Source organism: Peromyscus eremicus, chromosome 17 (assembly GCF_949786415.1).
Source record: "Peromyscus eremicus chromosome 17, PerEre_H2_v1, whole genome shotgun sequence".
NCBI classification, from domain to species: Eukaryota; Metazoa; Chordata; class Mammalia; order Rodentia; family Cricetidae; genus Peromyscus; species Peromyscus eremicus.
In genome coordinates this window covers 4,847,671-4,872,381 of record NC_081433.1, presented here as the reverse complement: position 1 = coordinate 4,872,381, position 24,711 = coordinate 4,847,671, and the positions used below count along the sequence as shown (strand labels likewise).

The window sequence follows — 24,711 nt, the reverse complement described above, 5'->3', positions numbered from 1 at the left end:
CCCAACTCCACTTCTGGACTAAGAAGCTCTCTGCTTTCTGGCCAGTGACATGTAAGAAGGAGCTGTAGCCTGCCTGCCCTGCCATCAGGGCTTCAGCCACAGCCATGCACTTCCAGTCTCTTCCTTAAGGTGCTTCAGTGAGGTACAAGGAAAGCTAACTCCTGTACAATACCAACCAATCAGAGACTGAAATGAAAAACTACTTATTTACTAAGCACGCTGGCCATACTCACTTGACCTCTTCAGCCCTGGTGTTCCCTCACTGATGCATGCTCTTGAAAGATACAAATGGTTTCACTTCTGAGAAAATTTAGGGGCTGGAGACGGCTCTGAGGGTAAGAGTGCTTACTGCTCATTCAATTCCCAACATCCACGTGGCAGCTCATAACCACCTGAAACTCTATCCTAGGGGATCCAATGCCCTCTCTGGCCTCCACAGGTTCCTGCACACACAAAGTAAACATCTCACACAGGCTTACACACATGCACATAAAATAAGAAACAAAACATTTAACTATCTTATAAACTGGTGCTTTAAAAAACAGAGTTCAGGGGCTGGAGAGATGGCTCAGAGGTTAAGAGCACTGACTGCTCTTCCAGAGGTCCTGAGTTCAATTCCCAGCACCCACATGGTGGCTCACAACCATCTGTAATGAGATTTGGCGCCCTCTTCTGGCCTGCAGTCATACATGCTGTATACAAAATAAATAAATAAATCTTTAAAAAAAAAACAACAGAGTTCAATATCTAAGTTATGCTACCCTTAGAATACTGCTGTAGGCCCCCAGGGGTGCTGTCAGATCCACCTGAACCACTGGAGATGACCACAGTGGCTTCCCAGCTCTGTCTCTAAGCAGTGTTTATTAGGATCTAACACATCTCACTATGGTACAGCACTTAAAAGACCGAGAACAAGGTCATAGACAAGAACAGTACTCTGAACCCTACTGATTACATTGTATACTTTTGAACCTGATCAACATGGTGGTTTTTGCTGTTGTGTGGCTCATGGTCTGCTAAGTACATCTTAAGCAACTTCTGAGCTGTTCACACGGCACACATACTCATGACTGTACCTGCCTCACATGAGTTCATGCAGTTAAGAGGAGACTAAAGAAATCAAAGATCACAGTCATCCATAACACAGCAAAGCAAACATCAACCTTCACTGCCTGTCATCACAAAAGAAATCAAGGTAAAACCTGAGCAAATCCTTTAAAAGCAGGACAAGGCATAATTGCAGAACTAGGATTCTTTACTTTCCATTAAGCAGCTGTCTGTGCCACTTATTTTAAATCAGCACAATTATTCATAGAAACACAAAGGATTCAAAATAATCTAAATACATACTTGGCAAGGACAGTAGAGAAGGAATTAGAGCAGTTAAGTTCTGTGAACTCTGAGACCCCAGCTAAAATGGATGTCTCAAGTTTTTGAAAAATGGCAGACTTGTGCAGCTGCTGAAGACCTTGGGACGGGTCCACAAGGCTAGCATTGTCTTCATAATAACACCATGGTGCTGTATACCTTTTCAGTGTTTGATATCTGCTGTGCATATGTAATGGTCGATGATACTCATGTCCGAGCAAGTGTCTATGTGCAGGACCTTCCCTCCCATCCCCAATCATGAGCTCGGCAAAGAAGAGGAAAAGCTAGATTCATGCAATAGTACTGAAGAAGCAATCCAAACTGTCAGCTGTATGCTAACACCATTAAAGCTTACATGGCATGCGCTGTATTAGGAATGCACATGAAGCTCTTGTGCTATGCACGGACACACATCTGAAGTGCAGATTACACTGGCTGCCTTTTCACAGTGACATATTTTTACTTTAATAGGCAACTGACAAACTACCGTCATTACACTTATGCAGATGCATGTGTTTACAAGACTTTTTTTTTTTTTTTTTTTTTTTTTGGAGATGAATGAAGCTTAAATTTCTAATACTTGAACACTTTGACAGCTCTGTGGCAGTGGTGATAATACCAAGTGTGATTTTCAGCAACAGATTAGATGTCTTACCAATTTGCAAGAAAATGCTGAATTCAGTGAACACACTCTAAATGGCCAGAAATTGTATTAGTTTAAGTTGACAGGAATGTAATGTGACACATTCGTTTCAAATGTAACACAAATCCAGTGGGTTTCACTGCATGAGCATCAAGACTTCTTTGACACAGGTTTCTAACACCACAATGTAAGCGACCTTTAAGCAATCCCCTCCTAAATGTGCTGCAGCAGCAGAGAACACCCTGCTCCTCCACCTACAGCCACAGTCGTGTGTGGGCCTACTTTTGCACGAGGGCACGGATGCAGAAGCCTTACTAAGCAGATATTACAGTAATGTTAACAATGTTAAACAATGTCATAGCTCTACTTTTGCAATTACAGGAAGTTTATAAGAAATGTAGCTTGATATTTTGTCATGAAATTATTACTAATTCACAAACTCCCACTTCTAAGTTCTAACACAATAAAATATCTATATAACCCGAATTTCTTTTGAGTCCTCAATAATTACTCAAAATATAAAAAGGTCCTGAAGGCTGGAGAGATGGCCAGTGGTTCAGAGCAAACACCACTCTTAGAGAGAACCTGAGTTCAGCTCTTGGCACCCATGCTGGACAGTCTCCACAGCTCCAGGAGACCACTGATCTCCTCTGAACTACGAGGGTACCTGCACTCAGGTGTACATGTACACATACACACACACACACACACACACACACACACACACACACACGAGAGAGAGAGAGAGAGAGAGAGAGAGAGAGAGAGAGAGAGAGAGACACAGAGAGAGAGAGAGAGAGAGAGAGAAAATAGAAACCAATCTTTAAAAAAACAACAAGGTCCTCAAAGCAGAGTTTGAGAGCCGCTCTTTAATATATGTATCTCTACTGCGTTCTCTCATCATCTTGAGTCCTGCAAATTAAGAACAGCACACTAGGGTCTGGAGAGATGGCTCAGAGGTTAAGAGCACTGACTGCTCTTCCAGAGGACCCATGTTCAATTCCCAGCACCCACATGGTAGTTCACAACTGTTTGTAATTCTAGTTCCAGGGGATCTGACACCTTCATACAGACATACATTAAATAAATAAATCGTTTTTAAAAAAGCACACTATTTAAATCCTTTGTGCAATATATTATATGAGGTTCTTTATCCAATTATTTTTCACCTGAAAGAGTAACAAATATATGAATAACTGAAACTCAGCTATAGGAGAAGTATTTTAATTGTCACCATAGCAATAAACTAGATAGTAAACTGGTCAGATCAACTTCTTTATCATAGACAAAGTCAAAGGTCAACACTACCCCACAGATAAAATTACTCTCTAGTTTATATTTGTTAACTGACTCTACCAACAGCAAGAGACCTTTGAAAACTAACTCTGTGAATGACAATGTTTAGCTGGTTGCAAACTGTAAAGAGTGGTGAGCACAGGTCCCTGCTGACAACCACATCACTAGGGGGTCAACCTCAAGATGCTCATTAGTTACTCCGGGGGAAATCAGAGTCCAGTCACAGTCCAAGGAGCACAGAACTCCACTCTCACAGTGACTTTTCTCTTCTGCTGCTGCTAGGCACTGGGAAGTTCTGACACTCTGCCAGCTGCACAGCTGACTTGCAGACACAAAGAGCTGCTCTCGGTGTGGTGTCTTCAGCACACCACAGAACGAGCTTTCCGTTTCCCTGATGGCTACCCACATGCCATCAATAATGAGATAGTGTGTTTTAATAGTCCTAGGGGACAGATGAACAGATCTGCCTACAGACGCTGGAGGGACTGGCAGGTCCAGAGAGCACTGGAACCTCAAGTAGACACTTCTAAATTACACCAGGCAGGAGGTTAGAATCATCTCCATGTTCTTTCCCTTGCAACCCCAAAGGATGTGCACATGCAGTCATCTTAGGAAAAAACTTGGATGATAGATTATTGTCACCATGGGAGCCAGTAACAACTTGTTCAGAGATTGTATCTGCAAGTAAGAAAATGGTGAACAACTAAAAGAAACTCTGAGGCCCAAAACTATCAACACTGACATTAGACTGTAGAATGGACATTAAGTTGGAATTTATTTTCTGATATGAAGCAGACCTCACAGAAGTACCTGGCTCCCACTCTAAACGTAGGTTGCTCTTAGCCCTGGCAAACAACCTTGGCAGAATGCACTGCTTCGGGATCTGAGACTTCTAAGACTCAGTGGTATAAAAGGTAATAAGGTGTTAGGAGGCTAGCTTGCCACTCACCAGACACCTTAATTACAAGACCTGGGGCTTGTCCTAGATCTGTTCTAAAGAGGGTATTTCAGGGCCTCAGGTTTTCCTGAGACAGCTCGACCATCGTTAGAATGATATCAGAACCTCAGGGGATGAATGAACCAGAGAAACACAAAAAAATTCCTGAGGTAACAAGAGATTGAGAGCCCAGCGCCTGAGTTTCTGCACTCTGTCCAGCAGCTGGTCCGGGAAAGCCTGACCCATAACTCTCATTCAGACGACAGGCTGTCTCCAGTGCTCTGGGGAAAGGTGGGCAGCCAGCCAAGCGCTACCTGTAGGTACAAGTGTAGAAGCTTGCCTTCAACTTGCTTGGTCTTTTTGACTGTTTCCTAATGTACAAAAGCAGGGTGAAGCATTTAGGTGAAATATGGCTAAGATGTGGTGATAAAACCCTGCCACTTTAGAGACAAAATTCAAGCGTTTTATTACATGCCAGAGCAAGCAAAGTCTCAGTAAGCATTGAGAATCCCAGTTAAATCCCAGCAGTGACTCACGGGTGGTTACTACATTTGCATGTAAGTAGAGTTATTAGGGTAAGGCTTTATTTTTCTGTAGAAAACCAGCTCAGATTACAGATCCTCCACAAACCTTTCCTTGGACCTTTATCCCTACTGCCACCAGTTCCGTTCTGCAGTCTGTGCCGACTTATGTGGCGGTTATTTACCCATGTGGTGAGGAGCCTGCTTACACAGGCTGGGAGTTCCTTGATGGCAGTGACCTTAGGTTACTCCACTGGACACTTTTCAATACACAACAAGGCCCAGGGTGTACAGCAAGTCCAACTCAATCACAGCTCCACTGGGTGATGTCTCAGGTAGTTCAGTTATGACATAACTCTACACGGACGATCATCAATTATTGGTGAGATAAAAGAACATGTCGAAGCACGCACACACGTAAGTACTAATTCACGCCACAAGACAGAGACAGGGTGGATCGACCAAAAACCAAAACAAAACCCCAAAACAAAAAAAAAAAAAAAACGTCAAATGTAAAGCCAGTGGGCCCCTCGGTTACTGCTGCCTAGTAAAGAAGTGCAGAAGAGCTGAAGGGCGTTTATTTTAGGTTGACCGCTCAGCCAAGTACCCTCCCTGAGGCATTCTCGCTTCACATCAACGGTAGACAAAGTCTACCCCTGGCCAAGCGACTTCAAGAGTGCGAAAACTCTTGATGGCAAGGCCCCGTCGCTTGCAGCCGTGCTGTGCGCAGGGCTGCACCTGTTACAGCGAAACGCGCCCGTCCCTCCGACCCAAGCCCGGGGTTTGCTGACCCGACTGTTCCGGGCGGGGGAGGGAAGGGGACCGAGGGCGACACGGGCTCCCGGATCAGAGCTGCCCCTGCCGGGGTGAGAAGGTCGGGGAGGCCGCCCGCGTCCCCGCCGCACTCACTCAGGCTCGCGGGCGGGCTGCGCAGTCGGCCGCGGGCTCGGAACCCGGCTCCGCGCAGCAGCGAGGCCCCGCGCCGCCCCCGCCGCTCCTCATCGTCCTCCTCCCGCCGAGGGGCCGCCGTCGCCACCGTCTAGCCCGGAGCTCCTGCGGCGGCGCGGCGGGCTGGCTGGCGCAGCCTGCACTTCCGGCTCGCGCGCGGCGGTGTCGCTGGCAAATGCCCCCGCCGGCCCCCACATAACCTGCTCTCCGGCTTCCTCCCCGGAGTAGGAAGCCAGTTTGACCCTCCGGGCATGCGCGGAGCGGTAGGCTCCGCCCTCGCGCTACGGTGGCCGGTAGGAGTAAGAGCCGGCTCCGCGTTTCCAGCCCGCGGCTCTCTGCACACCCGGCGGGGAGCGATGAGGACCTGAATTGCCGAGGCAAAGCGATGCACTGTCTGTTTTTGGTTTTTTTTTTTTTTTACCTTCACTGCCAAGGCAGACACACATCTTACTCTTACAGTCCCCAGGCCCAGCTCAGGGTCGTGTTCACTCCGGACTCTCCCAGATGCCCCTGCCTCTGGTTATGTATGCTCTTCTTTCTATCTACAGTAAACCCTCTATTCCACCATATCTACGAGCACTCACGTCCTTCCTTGTTATTTCTCTTTTTAATTCCATGAGGAAAAAAAGCAAAACGAATCTGGTTCTCCATGAACCATGCAGCTAAAACAGTACATTAGAGCTGGGGCTTGGAATGAACTTCCAGCAACGCAAAGTTCTACCTGTGTCTGACGTCGGAGCTCAGGAGCGGTTGAATGAGGCACGAGAGCTGTTTTTCCGTTCCAACCAGTGGGGCCTCCTCTGACAACACTGCTGGGTGCTGCTGCCCTAATAACCTGTGGCTTCACAACGTCGCAGGTAACATTCGGGAGATTTAGGCGAACTAAACAGAAAGTAATTGGCCACAAGGAGCCGGAGGATCTGGCTCCGCTTTAAACTAGCCTTGAGCTGTCAGTGTGAAATACGGTTTCTGCGCATCACTTTAACACTCCAGCGTTTCACCAGTGCAGCCAAGTTTCCCTTTAAAAGGAAATAATCCCAAGAGTTCTCACCTTTTGCCCATAATTTCTGAATTCTCATTGGTGGAACAGGGCACGTCATAGCCACATTTCCAGGGGAAAGTGGAAAGCAAGAATTCCTGGGACGTAGGGCGTGAGTTTATATTTCCATCTATCTTGAATATTTAGTACAGTCAGTGAAGGACAGTAGGAGTTCAACAAAACTACGGCTAACTTTATTTCCAATCAACCGAACCCATTTGAGAGGCCTGTAGCGCAGGCAGGTATGTTTCTGTGCCATGGATTACGTATTACTATGAATTGTGTGTCGTTTCTGCACGGTGAAAACGCTACAGACACGGAACCTGAGATAATTTTGTAAAAAGTCTTTTTCTGGAGCCCGGGCGCTTTGGGAGGGAGGATGCTCTTGTCTCCGGGACCACCGAACATGTCCGGGCAGCAACCCCATCCTCCGAGTTCGGCTCAACGACGACACCCAGCGGCGAGGAAAGGAACGACCTCAGCTACAGCCCGAGGCTCGGGAGGCCCTGCTGCGCAGGCGCCCTGAGCCGCCGCGCTCCCCCCCCCCCCCCCCCCGGCCTGCTCACCACTGCGCCTGCGCACCCCACGTGCCCTTTCCCTTTAAACAGCGCCCAGGCGCGCCTGTCTCCACTGCGCCGGCGCGAGAAGCAGCTGGCGGAAACGCAGAACCGGCTTAATGGTGACGGCCGCTTCCGGTCGGAGTGAGGCTGGACGGCCCGAGGGGACGCTGCAAGGCCAGAGGTATGGCTGGGAGGAAGAGGGAGGGCGGTTGGAGGTCCTAGTGAGGCGGCATCCTTCCCGCGCCGCAGCTCCTAGCGTGGTCACCCAGGAGCTTGCCGTGGGGTGACGCCTTCCGCGGGGCAGCCGGACCGCGGCTGACTTGTTTCCAGGTGACACTTGGCAGCCACCGAGTGATTACTGGCATTCCTTCTCAGAGTGACGATCCTCTGCACCCCTCTCCCCCCACCCCCGCCGCCTAGCTACCTCGTATTCGCTAGTGTTGGGTTTTACAGGTGGCTTAGGTAAGCAAGCATCCAAGTAACAGGTTGTCAGGGTGTTTCTAAAGCCAGGCACCAAGTTGAGCACCTCCGAAAGCTTGTGGTCATCGACTTTATCGAGTGCTAAACTGTGTTAAGAGTGCGTTTGAACTTCAGCGCCTGGAGCCTACCAACGGTCGTAATTGGTTTTATTGCAAATGGAAAGCATCTTCTCAAACCGCGGGATGCAGAAAAGTAAAATAAAATTGGAGAGCGTGTGAAAGCAGAAATTCGGATATTTAACTTCTCTTGCAGTTGCATTGAACAAAATGTGTATGTTTTTAGTAGCAATTTGCAGTCCTTGTTATCTGTGTTTATACTTATTTTAAGATGCGTGTGTATTCACACCATTGCCTAAAATTCACCATTAGTATAAACTCAGCTGAATCGTTTGCTCCGGTTTGTTGAGGAAAAGTTTGAGATGGTATGCTTTCTACAGGTAGACCTATAGAAAAATGTACCTATACTTGGAACATTGAGAACGTATTTCCTCATAGACTTCGTTTTATGTGCATTGTACAGAAGTTATAACTAGCACTATGCACCATCGCGTACCCACTGGAAGGAACCAGGTGGTACAGTCAGTTATGCAAACCATCCTCAGCAGGGCATGCCGTTAACGAAATCTCGGTTAGAAATGTCAGGAAGGACTGCCCCAGGTGGGCTTATCTTGATCTGACCCACTGGGTTAGTTGGGTTTCCTCTGTCAAAAATAAGACTGAGAAGTGAAGTTTTTTCCCTCCATGAGCTACAAATACTTGCCATGAATCCTTGCTCTTGCAGGCAGCACCCAACTGTCAGCCAGTTTTCCCGGTGTCAGTGTTGAAGCAGCCCGCTCCCGGCTCCATGTGCTTCTCCACAAGTCACTTGTAAGCATTTAGTAATTAGTTCCGCAAACAAATCTGCGTTGTATTCATCACTGATAGCACAAATCACTTGTAAGACTTTTCTTTATGGGGTGGGGAAGTAGAGGGTGGAGACTGTATTAATCCCCAACTGCCTGGCCAGATGCTGTTTGAAGTCATGTGATAAAGCATGATCGTGACTCCTGGAACATACATTTTGCTTGAAGTCACTTTTAGAAAACTTACTTGACTGTCATGTATATAAACCACATGAAAGTAACTGGCATAGATCTCTATAGAACTTACAGGGATATTAAAACGACAGACAAGTTTCATCCGTGTGTAACCATGTTAGGAAACATTCTAGACCCGACTCAGTTATTTCCTTGATTTTAGACCTCTCTGGCGAAAAGGCAGTGATTGTTGGGGTTAGGATTGTATTTTTTCTTTTTGGTAAAGCGCTTAATGTGCTACTGTAGTTTGCTCTCGTTATACCCTGTGTTCTTTTAGACATACGACATCTTAAAGTAGAAGCCCATGTATTGGCCATTAGCACACTACCTGGCTCATACATAGTTACTGAACACTTGGGAAATGCCCCGGCCAGTGGGGTGTCAACGGGGGCGACCCACCTGCGGGAGAGAATGAAAGGGACGAGGGAGACACAAAAGAAGACAGCAAGACAGTGTTCTGATCAAGCTGCAAATTTTATTCTCCTCAGCAAGGCTTATATAGCATGGGAGGAGGAGGGGGCAGGAAGGAGGGAAAGGGTGCATGACGTGCCGCACGTGCAGGTGAAGGGAGACATGCAAGTCATGAGGTTGCAGGATGTTGTGCTAGGTGATAAGGTCACTGGTCAGGGCCCATTGTTCTGTTGCTATGCTACCTGACCTACCTGACCTGTTCTTTATCTTTGGGGGCATCTGGTTTAGGGCAGGGGCTTGTTCTCTGGCCTAGCTAGTACTTTTCCATGGTCCATGTTTAGTCCCTGACAGGGAAACAGCAAGCACGAAGATAGGAACAAAAAGAAATATAATAATGAATCGATATTTGTGTATCTGTGATAAAAATGAGGCTGTTATAGGGCGAGGACTTCCAGGTGGGCTTTGAAGGGCAGAGGAGTTGCCATAGCTATCACTGAAGGAATAAAGATCATTGTTTGGTTTGTCAGCCACGATTTGGATTTCAGAATGCCTAAGAAATCAAGTTTGGGGGTGCTGGAGAGATGGCTCAGCAGTTAAGAGCACTGGCTGCTCTTCCAGAGGATCCCGGACTCAATTCCCAGCACGCATGTGGCACCTCACAACTGTCTATAACTCTTGTTCCGGGGGATCTCATACCTTCACACAGACATGTATTCAGGCAAAACACCAATGTACATAAAATACAAATAAATAAATTATTAAAAAAGAAATCAGGGTCTGGTTCAACGAGCAAATGATTTGTTAAAAACACTGGTGGCAAGTAGTGTGTTTTGGTCCAAAAAAGAAGAAACATAAACAGACTTTCATCGGAGACCGGGAAATAAAGTTTACCTCATCCGACCTGATTTTCATTATTAGAAATAATATTTTTGTGTTCTGTGCTAAAATAATTAGGAGCTAGAATGCCTGTGATGGTTAGCGTTTAAGGTAAATTGGTACTCAGCTATAGGAAATGGAGCTGTTGAGACCTGATGGGAAGTGTTGGCCAGGGTGGAAGGAAAAGCAGCTCCATGTGGAGGCATCATTTATTGCGTTGACCTGTTTTCCTTGAGTGAATCATAAATACGTATCATGATCTAAATCTAGCCTCTATGAGCCCATTGTTTTAAATATTTGTAGATTGCATCTGCCACTTAAAAGTCACTCTCTTTTGCTTTATCAGTACAAACCGGAGGATTTGTCGTCTCTTCCATGGCCACCTCACAGACTTCGCAGACTGTTGCAGCGCACGTCCCCTTCGCAGATTTATGTTCCACATTAGAACGAATACAGAAAAGTAGAGACCGTGCAGAAAAGATCAGGCACTTCAAGGACTTCTTAGATTCTTGGAGGAAATTTCATGATGCCCTTCATAAGAACAAGAAGGATGTTACGGACTCTTTTTACCCAGCCATGAGACTTATTCTTCCTCAGTTAGAAAGAGAGAGGATGGCTTATGGAATCAAAGAAACCATGCTCGCCAAGCTTTACATCGAATTGCTGAATTTACCAAGAGGAGGCAAGGATGCCCAGAAGCTCCTGAATTACCGAACACCTAGTGGGGCTCGCACAGATGCTGGTGACTTTGCCATGATTGCATACTTTGTGTTGAAGCCACGGTGCTTACAGAAAGGAAGCTTAACCATACAGCAGGTGAATGAACTCTTAGACTTAGTTGCCAGCAATAATTCTGGCAAAAGGAAAGACCAAGTGAAAAAGAGCCTTCTCCAGTTAATAAGCCAAAGTTCAGCACTTGAGCAAAAGTGGCTGATTCGCATAATTATCAAAGACTTAAAGCTTGGTGTCAGTCAACAAACTATATTTAACGTTTTTCATAGCGATGCAGTTGAGCTGCACAATGTCACCACAGATCTGGAAAAGGTCTGTAGGCAGCTCCATGACCCCTCTGTGGGGCTCAGTGATATCTCCATCACTCTGTTTTCTGCCTTTAAGCCAATGCTAGCTGCCGTAGCAGATGTGGAGCGCGTGGAAAAGGACATGAAGCAGCAGAGCTTCTACATCGAAACCAAGCTGGATGGCGAACGCATGCAGATGCACAAAGATGGGGAGGTGTATCGGTACTTCTCCAGAAATGGCTACAACTACACTGATCAGTTTGGCGCCTCTCCACAGGAAGGGTCACTCACCCCATTCATTCATGGTGCGTTCAGGACAGACGTGCAGGTGTGCATCCTTGATGGCGAGATGATGGCCTACAACCCGACCACACAGACCTTCATGCAGAAGGGCGTCAAATTTGATATCAAAAGGATGGTTGAAGATTCTGACCTGCAGACGTGTTATTGTGTTTTTGATGTGTTGATGGTTAATAATAAGAAGCTAGGGCGTGAGACCCTCAGGAAGAGGTATGATATCCTGAATGATACTTTTACACCCATCCCAGGCCGCATAGAAATAGTGCAGAAAAGGCAAGCTCATACAAAGAATGAAGTAGTGGATGCATTAAATGAGGCCATAGATAACAGAGAGGAGGGCATCATGATTAAACACCCTCTGTCCATTTACAAGCCAGACAAAAGAGGCGAAGGCTGGCTAAAAATTAAACCAGAGTATGTCAATGGATTAATGGATGAATTAGACCTCTTAATTGTGGGGGGCTACTGGGGTAAAGGCTCACGGGGTGGCATGATGTCTCACTTTCTGTGTGCAGTGGCAGAGACACCCCCTCATGGTGAGAAGCCATCTACCTTCCACACCCTGTGCCGTGTTGGGTCGGGATACACCATGAAAGAACTCTATGATCTTGGCTTGAAACTGGCCAAATACTGGAAACCCTTTCATAGGAAATCTCCGCCGAGTAGCATTTTATGCGGGACAGAGAAGCCGGAAGTGTACATCGAGCCCTGTAACTCTGTTATTGTTCAGATTAAGGCAGCGGAGATCGTCCCCAGTGACATGTACAAGACCGGCTCCACGCTGCGCTTCCCACGCATCGAGAAGATCAGAGATGACAAAGGATGGCATGAGTGCATGACTCTGGGTGACCTGGAAGAGCTGAGGGGGAAAGCATCTGGGAAGCTTGCCACGAAACACCTTCACATAGGTGATGATGACGAACCTAGAGAAAAGAGGCGGAAACCCGTCTCCAAAACGAAGAAAAGCATTGGAATTATTGAACACTTGAAAGCACCTAACCTTTCTAACGTAAGCAAGGTTTCTAATGTATTTGAAGATGTTGAGTTTTGTGTGATGAGTGGGTTAGATGGTCATCCGAAGTCTGACCTAGAGAACAGAATTGCAGAATTTGGTGGTTATATAGTGCAGAATCCAGGCCCAGATACATACTGTGTGATTGCAGGGTACGAGAACATCAGAGTGAGAAACATTATCTCTTCAGATCGACATGATGTTGTCAAGCCCGAGTGGCTGTTAGAGTGTTTTGAAACAAAAACGTGTGTGCCATGGCAACCTCGCTTTATGATTCACATGTGCCCATCAACAAAGCAGCATTTTGCCCGTGAATATGATTGCTATGGCGATAGCTATTTTGTTGATACCGATGTGGATCAACTGAGAGAAGTGTTTTTAGGAATTAAGAAACCCAGTGAGCAGCAGACTCCGGAGGAAATGGCGCCTGTGATCGCTGACTTAGAGTACCGTTATTCCTGGGACCACTCTCCTCTCAGCATGTTTCGACAATGCACCGTGTATCTCGACTTGTATGCTGCTATTAATGACTTGAGTTCCAAAATGGAAGCAACGAGATTAGATGTCACAGCACTTGAGCTGCGGTTTGGTGGAGCAAAGGTCGTTTCCTGCTTATCTGAGGGGGTGTCTCATGTAATCATCGGGGAAGATCAGAGACGAGTTGCAGACTTCAAAGTCTTCAGAAGAACTCTTAAGAAAAAGTTTAAAATCCTGCAAGAACGCTGGGTGACTGATTCAGTAGACAAGTGTGAATTGCAGGAGGAAAATCAGTATTTGCTTTAGGGCTAGCTATCCAGGGAAAACATTGGCTGTGCCAGACAACAGCAGACAGTAATGACGAAACAGCCAGTGACATTCGTTTTCTCTCTTAAATACTTCAGAAGTGGTAGTTACCTGAAGACAGTGTTTAGATAGAAAAGAAACTGAATGGGCCAGAGCCTAAAAGGATGTTTCCTAATCTGACTTTTAACCATGGCACAATGAGCTTCAAGAGGTGTGTGTGTGGTGTCCATACAGAAGCTGGAGTTTGGATTCAGATTGTAGCAAAGTGGATTTTGAAGCTTTTAGAATCATCACAGCTCTTGACTTTCTAAACAGAATTTTCCAGAGTTAAAAATTATAACTGTTTTTAGCTAATAAAAAGATTATTTAAAAAAATCAGAGTTGTTACAGTTAGACTTATAAAAATAAGTCATTTTATTTGAGGGCTTAAATGCCATCTTTAAGCATGAAGTATTTTAATAAACAGTTTTTTAAGGTTATGGCCAAATGAATTAATAAGTAGATTTCTTTTGATAAGGTGAGGGAAGTTAAAAGAGAATCATCTAAACACTGGACACTTGAGATGTTAATTGATTTGGTTGAAAAAGAACCCTTGCAGTTTTAAATTTAACTTTTCTGAAGTAGGGCATGTTTGATAGAGAAATGTTTTTCGTGAATTTGCACTACAGCATTAACAGAGTTCATGGAGCTTGTCTCCTCTGATGATTCTCTGAAGTGGTGTCCATACAATGACCAAGCTGTGACTTCCCTTAGAGACCAGGTGCTTTAACTTTGGAGATGGCTTTTATAGTTAGGTTGACGTCACAGTCACATGTGTATTATATCTGTGTTCAGAAATGTACTTCCGTGGCAGCACTGAGGTGGAGGAGTGTCAGACCTGACGTAATGGGTATAAATTATTTGAAGTAGTCTTCTTTTCGAAGCAATGGAATAAGTGTTTGTGATTATTATAATTTAAATAAAGTTATTAAATATTTAATACAATACCAAAATTACATTCTTTTAAATCAGTTCATCAGAGTTCTTTGATTCATATTTTATCATGTCATTATACTCTGTGTCTTTGTGTGAGGTGGGGGTCCAGGACGGCCTTGAATTTATGCTAATGCCAATGTGAGTCCCCAAGTACTGAAGTTACAGGCATGGACCGTCGCTCTGTCTCAGTTACTCTCAGACTAGCTTCAGTTGTGTTCCTTCTGGAATCCGGTGTGTTTCGCATTACCAAGTGCACTGTAGTGATTTAAGCCCGTCCTTCCTCGAGTTTATAGAGGCGTATTCCAAAGTGCAAGTGTAGTTGAAGGTTTATAGTTTTCCTACTAAAGGTAATATTTGTTTATGGTGTTCATGGTAAGGGAGCCATAAAGCCACTATTTAGAGTAACAATACTAAAGCTTACTCTGCTTTATTTATTTTTTCAGTAAGTTGTGAGAACATTTGCAGGCCATAAAAGTGTACCTCATCGTTTTTCACTGCTGCATAGAGCTCCACTGAGTGCACTTACCATACCTTATTAGCCTGTGGCAGCATCTAAGTTAGCTCCTCATATTCCATTCACACTTTCCTTTCCGGTCAAGCAGTGTGGTAATTCTTTTACCTGGTTGGTGTGCTTGTGTGATGGCTCTAATCTTGGCTGTCCGTTTGACTGCATCTGGGATCAACTAAAACACAAGCTGCTGGGCACTCCTGTGAGGGGATTTTAAAGCAGGAAGACTCACTCTAAATGCAGATGACAGCTTCTGGCAGCAGTCCAGATAAAAGGACATGGATGATGGAAACTGCTTTTCCCTCACTGTTGCTGGCAAATTCGTCTGTCCCTCACCTGTGTTAGAACCCACTTATTCAGGATTCTCATGTAGGCTGAAGACCATCGGTCCAGGAATCCTCCGGGCCTCCAGTGCCGCATAGGGACTGCCGAGACATCCAGCTTCATGAACTAAATGACTTCTAGATTCACAGCCTCGAGGATGAGGTGGCCATTGTTGGCCTACCTGAAGCATTTCCTGTACTTGAGTCTAATAAATCTCTTTTCAGTACATGGATTTCTCTTGTGCGTTCTGTTCCTTTAGAGAACCCTAACTGGTAGAGTGAGTCCTAATGCTGGCTGAGAGTCACACTTTTTCTCAGTGACTTGCTGGGTGTTGAAAAACTAGTGTAATACTTTGATTGGTTCCTCTCCCCCAACTCTCAATGTTTGTTGGTTTGGTTGCTCCCTGTCAGACCTACTCTGAGTTTGTTGACTCGGGGTTTTCTGTCCCTGGCTTTAAGCATCACAACAGCTCCAGTTACACAACACCTCAGTGTGAAGTCTGACAGGCCTCTTTCCATGGTTCATATCATTGCCAACTTGGCAGGATCAAGAATCATCCAAGAGGCACACTTCTAGGAAACTGGGCATGGGAGGATTATGTAGATTAGCCTAGCCTCTGGGCGTGCCTGTGAGAGATTTCCTTGATTTGATGACCGGAAGTCAGAAGATCTCCCCCTCCCCAAACGTGGCAACCCTGATATGAGGGGTCCAAGGGAAAAGTGCTTGCTCTGTTCCCGCTTGCCTTTGCTTCTTGATGGAGTGCTGCTGCCGCCACCTCCATCTTTGCTGACATCTGAACCCACCCTCCTCAGCCTTCCAGTGTGCCATGAAGAACGGTGCCTCTCCTGGAGTCCTCCCGGCCTCCCATGCTGTACTGAGGCTTCTGAGGCCTCACGTCTCATGACAGCAGCTGCCCCAGTCTTCAGCCTCTGGAGAATGAAGAACCGTGGTTGAATTCCCCAGACCACGCCAGATAAGTCATTCTAATCCCCTTTTCTGTATTCCTTCTGCCAGTTCTGCTGCTCTAGAGGACATTGGCCGGTAGACCCTTTGACAAACACAAATCTCCAAGTGCCACCGCCCTGCTTCAGCAGCTGCCAAAGGCAGCCTGGCATATGACAGACCTCCAGATGATACGAAAGCAGTCCTGACTTCCACCTGCACACACTTCCTCCCAGAAAGCTTGCTTTCTCAGTCCCAACTTGTTCAGGTTTCCCCAGGCTTGCTGAGTAGGACATCTGTTTCCCGGGGGCTCACGCTCAAGCCATAGCAGTCAAGCCGGCAGTCCCTTGCTTAGCACGCAGCCCGTCTTGATGGAGTCCACAAAGGGAGGAAAGCCACTGTCACACCCATGCCTTGTCCAGTGCCTGCGCCATGCTTAGGGTGGCTGCTTCCACAGCTCCTTCCCTGTCATCTTGTACTCTTCCTCCACTGTGCTCCCTTTTCCAGAGCACGGGTTTATTTAAGATGCAGGTGAGATTTTGTCACTCCTACTGTGGTGGTTTGCAAGAAAATGGCCCCCCAAAGGGAGTGGCACTATTAGGAGATGTGGCCTTGTTGGAATAGATGTGATCTTGTTGGAGCAAGTGTGTCACTGTGGGGGCAGATGTGGTGATATACTGTGTACCCCAATAAAGCTTACCTGGGGATCAGAGGGCAGAGCCAGCCACTGAATTAGACATAGAGGTCAGGCAGTGGTGACACACACCTTTAATCCTATCACTCAAGAGGCAGAGATCTGTCTGGACCTCTGAGTTCAAGGCCACACTGGGCTACATGAGAGAAATAGAACCAGGCAGTGAGGACACACACCTTTAATCCCAGGAAGTAATATGGCAGGACACAGAAAGGTATATAAGGCACGAGGAAACAGGAACTCACTCTCTTGAGGCTGAGGATTTCGTAGAGGTAAGTGCTAGTGGCTGGCTGTTCTGCTTCTCTGGTCTTTCAGCGTTCACTCCAATATCTGGCTCTGGGTTTTTTATTATAAGCCCTTTAAAGATTTGTGTTACATCGGCAGGCTTTGAGGTCTCTTCGGCTCGAGCTTCCCTCAGTGTAACACTGAGTCTATTTCCTGTTGCCTGCATACCAACATGCAGCAGCTCCTTCTCCAGCACCATGTCTGCCTGCGTGCTGCCATACTCCCTGTCAAGATGATAATGGACTAGACCTCTGAAACTGTAAGCTGCCACATCAATGAAATGTTCTCCTTTATAAGAGTTGCTGTGATCATGGTGTCTCTTCACAGCAATAGAAACCTTAAGTCAGACACAGTTTTGTACCAGGGACTGGGGTGTTGCTGTGATAGGCCTGACCATGTTTTTGTTCTAAGGAATATGGACCTTGGGACTGGATCAGAAAAACAGTTGAACACTTTAAGTGCTGTATAATGGTCCATACTAGCAGGAGCATGGAGTGGGGCTGAATGTGATTTGAACTGTGAGGGGCTGGCTCCAAAGGTTTCCGGGGAGAAGAATGTTAGTATGTGGCCTAGAGATCATTCCTGTGATATTTTGGTGAAAAATGTGGCTGCTTTTTGCCCTTGTCTGAAAAGTTTGCCTGAGGCTAAAGTGAAGAGTCTTGGATTAATTCCCTTGTCAGAGGAAATCTCAAAACAGCCTCTTTTGTGTGGTTACTACTGTTAACTCTAATGAAGAGTTATAATGAAAAGGAGGAAGATGAGCAAGAAAAAATATTTGAGGGGAAAAACAGCACTAGAAAACGGAATAGAGCTAATTCCTGTGTTCAAGGAAATAAACAGATTAAGAAATGGAATAAAGGAAGTGGTGACCTCAGGGCAAGTTCCCACCCAGCTAACTTTCCAACTTGTGAAAAGGAATTAAAGAAAATTTTAGAACTCAGTGTGGTGGTGCATGGCTTTAATCTCAGCACTGGGAAGGTTGGTGGATCTCTGAGTTTGAGGCCAGCCTGGTCTAACCACTGAAAACAGGAAGTTGGTGGAGATGTAACTGAACAAGAAGCCATGTACCAACCCCAGTTCGCAGCAGATGCTGGCAGCTTTAGCTGTGTGGTTCTGGCTTTAGAGTCAAAGATTTAAGAGGTTAGAGTATTCCTCTGCAACTAAGGAAAGCTGCTGAAGCCAGGTATATATGTCAAGGGTGCCCCTGAACAGAGGCCCAGAGAGGTCATTGTGTGAAACTGTGAAGGTGAATCCTGGTTTGTCTTGGAGACCCCAAGTTGTTGAAGATGTGAGAGCTGTGGGATACCTGCCAAAGAAAGCTGCTAATAGGGAATAGAACCAGCCCAAGAGAAAGAAGTGTGTTGCAGTCAATAAAGCTGAATGGAGTTGGAGATCTGAAGAGAGTTTTGGCATCAGACTTGTAGATGCAGAGTTTGGAATTTGGCCTGCTGGTTTTTGGTCTTGCTTTGGTCCAGTATTTCTTCTATGCTCCCTTCTCTACATTTTGGAATAGTAATGTATATCCTATGCCATTATATGCTGGAAACATGTTATCTACTTTTTTATTTAGATTTTACAGTGGATTACAGTTAAGAGATTACATGAATCTCAGAGGAAACTTTGGACTTTGAAACAAGATTGAGCCTGTTATAGAGTATGAGGACTTTTGAAGTTGGACTGAATTCATTTTTGCATTATGATATGGCTATAAACCTTTGGAGGCCAGGGAGTAGAATGTGGTGGTTTGAAAGAAAATGGCCCCCAAAGGGAGTGGCACTATCAGGAGCTGTGGCCTTGTTGCAGTAGATGTGGCCTTGTGAGAGGAAGTGTGTTACTGTGGGGGCGGGCTTTGAGGTCTCTTTTGCTCAAGCTTCCCTCAGTGTGACACTGAGTCTACTTCCTGTTGCATATCAACATGCAGCAGCTCCTCTAGCACCATGCCTACCTGCATGCTGCCATGCTCCTCACCATGATGATAATGGACTAAACCTCTGAACTTGTAAGCAAGCCACCTCAATTAAATGTTTCCCTTTATAAGAGTTGCCATGGTCATGGTGTCTCCTCACAGCAATGGAAACCCTAAGACACCTAGTTATTAAGAAAACTATGGAGTGGCTGTCACCTGCAACAGCCAGACTTCAGCATGGCCAGCTGGGCAATGTGGTGCATACCCAGGTCTTGGCACTCTGCCTCCTTGCCACCTTGCTTCCCACACCATCCTGTTGGCTTTCCTTTTGCCCCACATTCAGGTCTCTGTGTTTTCCCTACTCAGACCTCATCATGAGGATCTCTTTGCCTTATTTTTCCAGGCACTGCCCACCTTGCTGGCTTATTTCCTTCCACTAGAGTAGAGACCCCAAGATGGATGCTGCTGGTTTGTTTGCTTTAGTTACAATCAGCCACAGCTCTTTGTGGAATAAACACGCTGAAACACGGCACACCCGACTCTGCTCTTATCCTCTCAGGCCAAGTTCTCTCCCTGACCATTCACCAGGAGCTCCGCCCTTTGCTGTCCCCAGGACCCAGAGCTGCGGAGGACGAGTCCTTCATTTTCTCGGGCTGAGGGTACTGTCTTTGAAAGTCAACGGTTTCATTACACTTGTGCTTTGCCTGGGATCTGAGAACAGAGCTATAGAACCAGCAACTCTTTGCTTAGGGATAAATACTTGGAATTGCCCTGGGAAGCTGTGCAGTGCCAGCGGGAGAGCCCGGGGTCTGTGGTCCGCCAGTCCTGGAGTCTATCCCAGTCTGGACACCAATTCTAGTGTATCTAACGAGGGCAGAAGTGTAGCACCTAGCATGTCATGTGGTCTCTCCAGCTTTTATCTTCAACTCCTACTCAGGCCCTTCCCAGTGGGGTTAATTAACCCCAATTGAGCGTATTTGGGAAGAGAAGCAGAATTTCAGCAGTGTGGTGTTGTGGATGGACTTTACAGCAAGAGGAAGAGAATACAAAAAAAACCAGGAGGGACACAAATCTACGTGGAAATGTTCATAAAACACTCACATTTGGGTGTGAAGGTGCAGCTTAGGGTGGATTTAAAAGGATTTTAATTCCACTCTACAAAATGTAGATAGTATTGGTTACTGGAGGCAAGTATGTTTTACTTACGTTTTAGACTACCAGGGTATGACTGACTGCCAAGGGCTGCTTGCTCATGTTTGATGCATGGAATTGGATGAGTTTGGAGGTGGGCTACACCTGTGAGAGCCTCACCTTGCCTTGAGGAGTCGCCGACCACCCATCACTGGTTGACTGCTCTCCCCCTATGCCTTTTACTTAATCATTCAAAGCCAGGAGCCCTTCCCGAGCTCCGGGCACTGCTCTAGCTGCTGGAAAAAGAGCAACCCTCAAACTGGGGGAACCCTGCCTTGGCTGAGGCGCTATGCTGGTGACTAAGGGAGAAAGACCACTGCTGCTTCCCAGGACAGGACTCAGACTAAAGGGAGGCACTTGGAGAGGAATCAGAAGTGATCCAAAGAGGGAACATACATAAGGGGAAATGGAGAGTTCAGAAACATAGGCAGGAAAACAAGAATTTTCAGAAAGCAAAATACTATTTTTTTAACTTTCATAAGCGTTGTGTGAAGTTAAAGAATTTGACTCTAATACTTTTCATTCCGAATGCCTAGAGAAGCCCAGCTCAGCTGTGAATGAAAACCACAAGGTGCTGTGGCTCAGAACACAGCAGGAGCCGTCAGAGTTATCAGAACAGCATTCCCATGGGTCACAATTGTAACCCGTGTGGCTGGAAGATGGCTCAGCGTGTGGACTGCATGCTCAAGCATGAAGACCTTAGCTTTGAATTCCTGGCATCCACAAAGTCTGGGAATGGTTGTTCATGCCTGTGATCCAAGTGCTGTGAGGGACAGAGAGATAGGAGGGTCACTCCAGTGTGCTGGCCAGTAATCTAGCTCCAGGAACAATGAGAAACCCTGTCTCAAGGAAATATGATTCACTGTGATGTTTCTATTTATTTCCATCTATAATGGCTATTTTTCTTGTCAACTTGACTACTTCTAGAATTACCTAAAACCCAAAGAATGGCTAGGCACACCTGTGGGGGATTTTTGCTTAATTAAACCATGTGAAGTGGGAAGATAAACTTCTAATCTGGAACTTTGAAGTGAGAAGACCTACCTTTAGTCCAGATCTTTTGAGGTGGGAAGATCCACCTTTAATCTGGACCACACCTTCTGGTGGAAACCTGTATAAAGGACACAGAAGAAGGAAGCTCGCTCTCCTTGCCTGCTTCTTTCACTGGCATTAAAGCCTACTTCTTCAGGATTCCAGCCTATACTAAAGACCAGCTGAGACATCCAACCTTGTGGACTGAACAACTACCTTCTATTCATGCATGTAAATCATTATAATAAACCCCCTTTCTATAGACGTAGAGAGACTCATTCTATAGGTTCTGTTTATCTATAGAACCCTGACTAATACACCAACTTTTTTTTTTACAATATAGTTTTTTTTTTTTTTTTTTTTTTTAAAAAAAAGGTTCAGAGTGATAGAGCAAGGCATCTGATATCCTTTGGCCTCTGCTCATGGGTACATGGGCACTTGAACAGTAGCACCCACACACCCAAGCTTGTATACTACACAAATACAAAAACAGCATTGTAATCTGTGATTTCAAAACACACTTAAAGATTCTTTGGAAGATAATAAAGCAAAAGAATAACATTCCAAAATTTGGAAAAAAGATGTAACAGAATTCAAGAATTAGGATTAAAAAGAGATGAGTATGCAACTCCCACCGCCTAAACCCTCAGTAAGCCTGCCTTGTGAAGGCCCGATCCTTTCCCAGTACTCTTGACCTAGGGGCAAAGCATTTCACACATGAATCTTTGGGATTCAGTGTGCTTAACTGCATGACACATTGAGGCACACAGAGCATGAAAGGAGCTTGACCTGTGTATTAGTGTTCACTGGAGGAGGGGACTGGCTGGAGCCTCTTATTTTACCATCTTGCCAAAGGCCCTTTAAAAGGCCATCTGTCTACTCTCTTGGTCCTTGGTCACTCCATTGGATATAAGTGGTGAACCTTGAGTTTCTTCACAGTATTCACATTGTGTAACATAAGGCTTTCCCCACTAGCCTTGAGTTATTGATTAGTGTTACTTGTTTTTATGATGGGGTTTTGAGATTGGTATCAGCAGTTTGGTGTGGACAGACCCAGAGCAGGAGAGAGGATTCCTGCATGTAGATTACACTGGATTTTCCACAGCCTAGCTGTTACGACTCAGCTCTAAAGTATTCCCTAGAGGCACCAGTGTGCACACACTCTTTCCAGTGTAACAAGGTTCAAAGCCAGACCTCGGGAAGTGACTGGATTGGTGGTCTCTGGCCTCATCAATGGATTAAAGCATTGGTCACTTCACAATGAATTGAGAGGTGGTAGGAAACAGAGGAAGTGGGATAAAGGAAGTGGGCCACTTGAGGGTACATCTGTCTTGGTATCTTGTCCCTGCCCCTCCCCCACTCTTTCCTGTTCCCCTACCCTTCCTGGCCACCATGAGGTGAGCAGCTTTCTTCTGTCTGTCCTTCTGTCATTGTTCTGTTGTCCTTGCCATTGTGTTACCCATCTACGGTGTTGTTATGGACATCACTTCATTAACCTTCATCATTAGTGTGAAGATGAGCAAACTGATCTCTGTAGTTGGAGCCAGGCAGGCCTACACAGTGAGTCTCAGGCCTGCCAGGGCTGCAGACAGAGGGGCATTAAGTTGACTTCTCTGAGTCCCTTTTACTAAATGAGTTTTGTATTAAAATTCAAGAATAGCCATTGTAATCCTGTAAACTCTTTTCAAAATTAGCATATGCTAGGATTTAAAGATAAACCTGAACATAACAAATCCTTTTTTAAAATTGAAAATAGATAATAATATATTCTGATTATGGTTTCCCCTCCTCCAGGACCTCCTGTTCTTCCTCACTTCCCCACTTACCCAAATATACATCCTTCCTTTCTCTGTCTCATTAGGATACGAACAGAGATCTAAATATAATAATAATAACAATAATAACAACAACACTCTGATGCTGAAGATAACAATGATAGATCTAAATAATAATAATGATGATAATAATAAATGGATAGCTAGATGATACATAGAAAGATAGATAGATAGATAGATAGATAGATAGATAGATAGATAGATAGAATAAAACAGACCAAAACAGGACAAAACATACAGAAGAAAAAGAGTCAAAGAAAAAGCTCAAGAAACATATAGATGCAGAGACACACACTTTTCACACACAAAAATTCCATAAAAATATAAAACTGGTACCATAATATATACACAAAGGACCTAGAAGATGGGAGAGCCCCGTCAAAGCATTATGATACAAAAAAAAAAATGTTTTGTGGTAGCCATCTACTACTGTGCGTATATTAAAGCAATACAAATGGGTTTTGGTTTTGATTAGTTTTTGAGACAGGTTTCATATAGCCTAGGCAGTCTTCAGACTTCCTACTGATCAGTAGATGGCTTTAAATGTCAGATCCTTCTGTCTGTACCTTCCCCAGGGCTGGTATTACAGGCAAGTGCCATCACTACTGGCTTCAGTTTTGGTTTGTTGGTTTGTTTATTTATAGGCAGGCTCTCACTATGTAGCTCTGACTGATCCAGACTACTAGGCCAGCCTTAAACTCACAGAGCTCTGCCTGCCTCTGTGTCCCGAGTGTTGAGAGCTGGGACTACAGTGTGAGCATTCCACTTGGCAACTGTTGGTCATACAATTGTGACAGCTTGTCTCTTTGTTATGGGATAAGAAAAATGAGCCCAAATCAATGAAATCTTAAAAATCTTACACTCAATTAATGGTGGTCTAAGAGCCAAAGGTGCTATGTTAGACAGGGTGCTCTAAAGGAACAAAATCTGTAGGATGAATATATATCATAAAAGTTGATTATTAGATTTGTTTACATTCTAGGGGCTGGGAAGTCTCCATGTCCATCTGCATAGTGAACCAGCTGAGAACCCAGTAGTTGCTCATGCCACAGAGCTGATGCTTCGGTGTTCCTCCTCTGATGCTGAAGATGTGAGGTTCCTGGAGAGTTGCTGGTCTTCAGTACATGCTGGGAAGAGGAAGAAACTGGAGTCTGATGTCAACATCAGAAGCCTCAGGAGATATAGACACAGTAGCAAGAAGAAAATGTGAACAGGCAGTTAGCACTATGTTGGAAGGTGCTTCCTGCTCTGAGGGAAAGAAGGGCTTCTCCCTCCAGTTACTGCACCCTCACAGACATGCCCAGAGGTGTGTAGCCCAGATGTTTCCAGAGCCTGTCAGTTGACTGTCAAGATGGACCACTACAGATCTTGAGAGTCTTAACAGGGGGGTTGTTTCTTTGATTGTTCTACTTGCTAATGAAGGAACAGATACCTAACAGCCACCTTGGATTTAGGGTGCACCTTTCAAGAAGCTGAAATGAGGGAATCACTCAGGTCTTCAGTTTTTTACACACTATATCATAATATTCAAGGGCTAAACTGTGTGGCACAGTCAATAGTCAGTATGATCAGAGAAGTTACGTTTTCCCCATTATGACTCTTACTATGATTCTTACAGAAATTTGTCCAATACTTGGTGATTCTGAAATTAAAGTCTCAGAAGAAAGCAGAGTCGTTTTGTTAATGCTGTCTCTGTTTACTTCTGTCACTCACATCCTTTCTGCTGGAAAACTGCTTTTGCTAATAGCTGT

At 45.3% G+C, this 24,711-nt stretch overlaps 2 protein-coding genes across 6 annotated transcripts in view; one reads left to right on the top strand and one right to left on the bottom strand.

Annotated features, from left to right (window-relative positions):
- Abhd13 (abhydrolase domain containing 13) overlaps positions 1-6,736 on the bottom strand; it is a 13,883-nt gene extending 7,147 nt beyond the window's left edge. Inside the window, exon 1 of one of the 2 annotated variants that reach the window (XM_059244836.1) lies at positions 6,435-6,736. The gene's annotated coding sequence lies outside the window, so the exon portion shown is untranslated. Of the gene's footprint in view, positions 1-5,674; positions 5,933-6,434 lie in introns of those variants that run through there. The other variant, XM_059244835.1, reaches the window with a different exon arrangement.
- Positions 6,053-24,711, top strand: Lig4 (DNA ligase 4). Of its 4 annotated transcripts, XM_059244834.1 has the most exons (3): positions 7,300-7,493; positions 8,573-8,658; positions 10,501-14,304. In XM_059244834.1, the coding sequence occupies exon 3, from the start codon at positions 10,530-10,532 to the stop codon at positions 13,266-13,268; it is 2,739 nt and encodes a 912-aa protein (XP_059100817.1). In that variant the 5' UTR covers positions 7,300-7,493; positions 8,573-8,658; positions 10,501-10,529; the 3' UTR covers positions 13,269-14,304. The 4 variants fall into 4 exon arrangements, 2 of the variants coding, with proteins under 2 accessions (XP_059100817.1, XP_059100816.1); XR_009374941.1 differs by lacking the exons at positions 7,300-7,493; positions 8,573-8,658; positions 10,501-14,304 and adding exons at positions 6,053-6,570; positions 23,943-24,711; XR_009374940.1 differs by lacking the exons at positions 8,573-8,658; positions 10,501-14,304 and adding an exon at positions 23,943-24,711.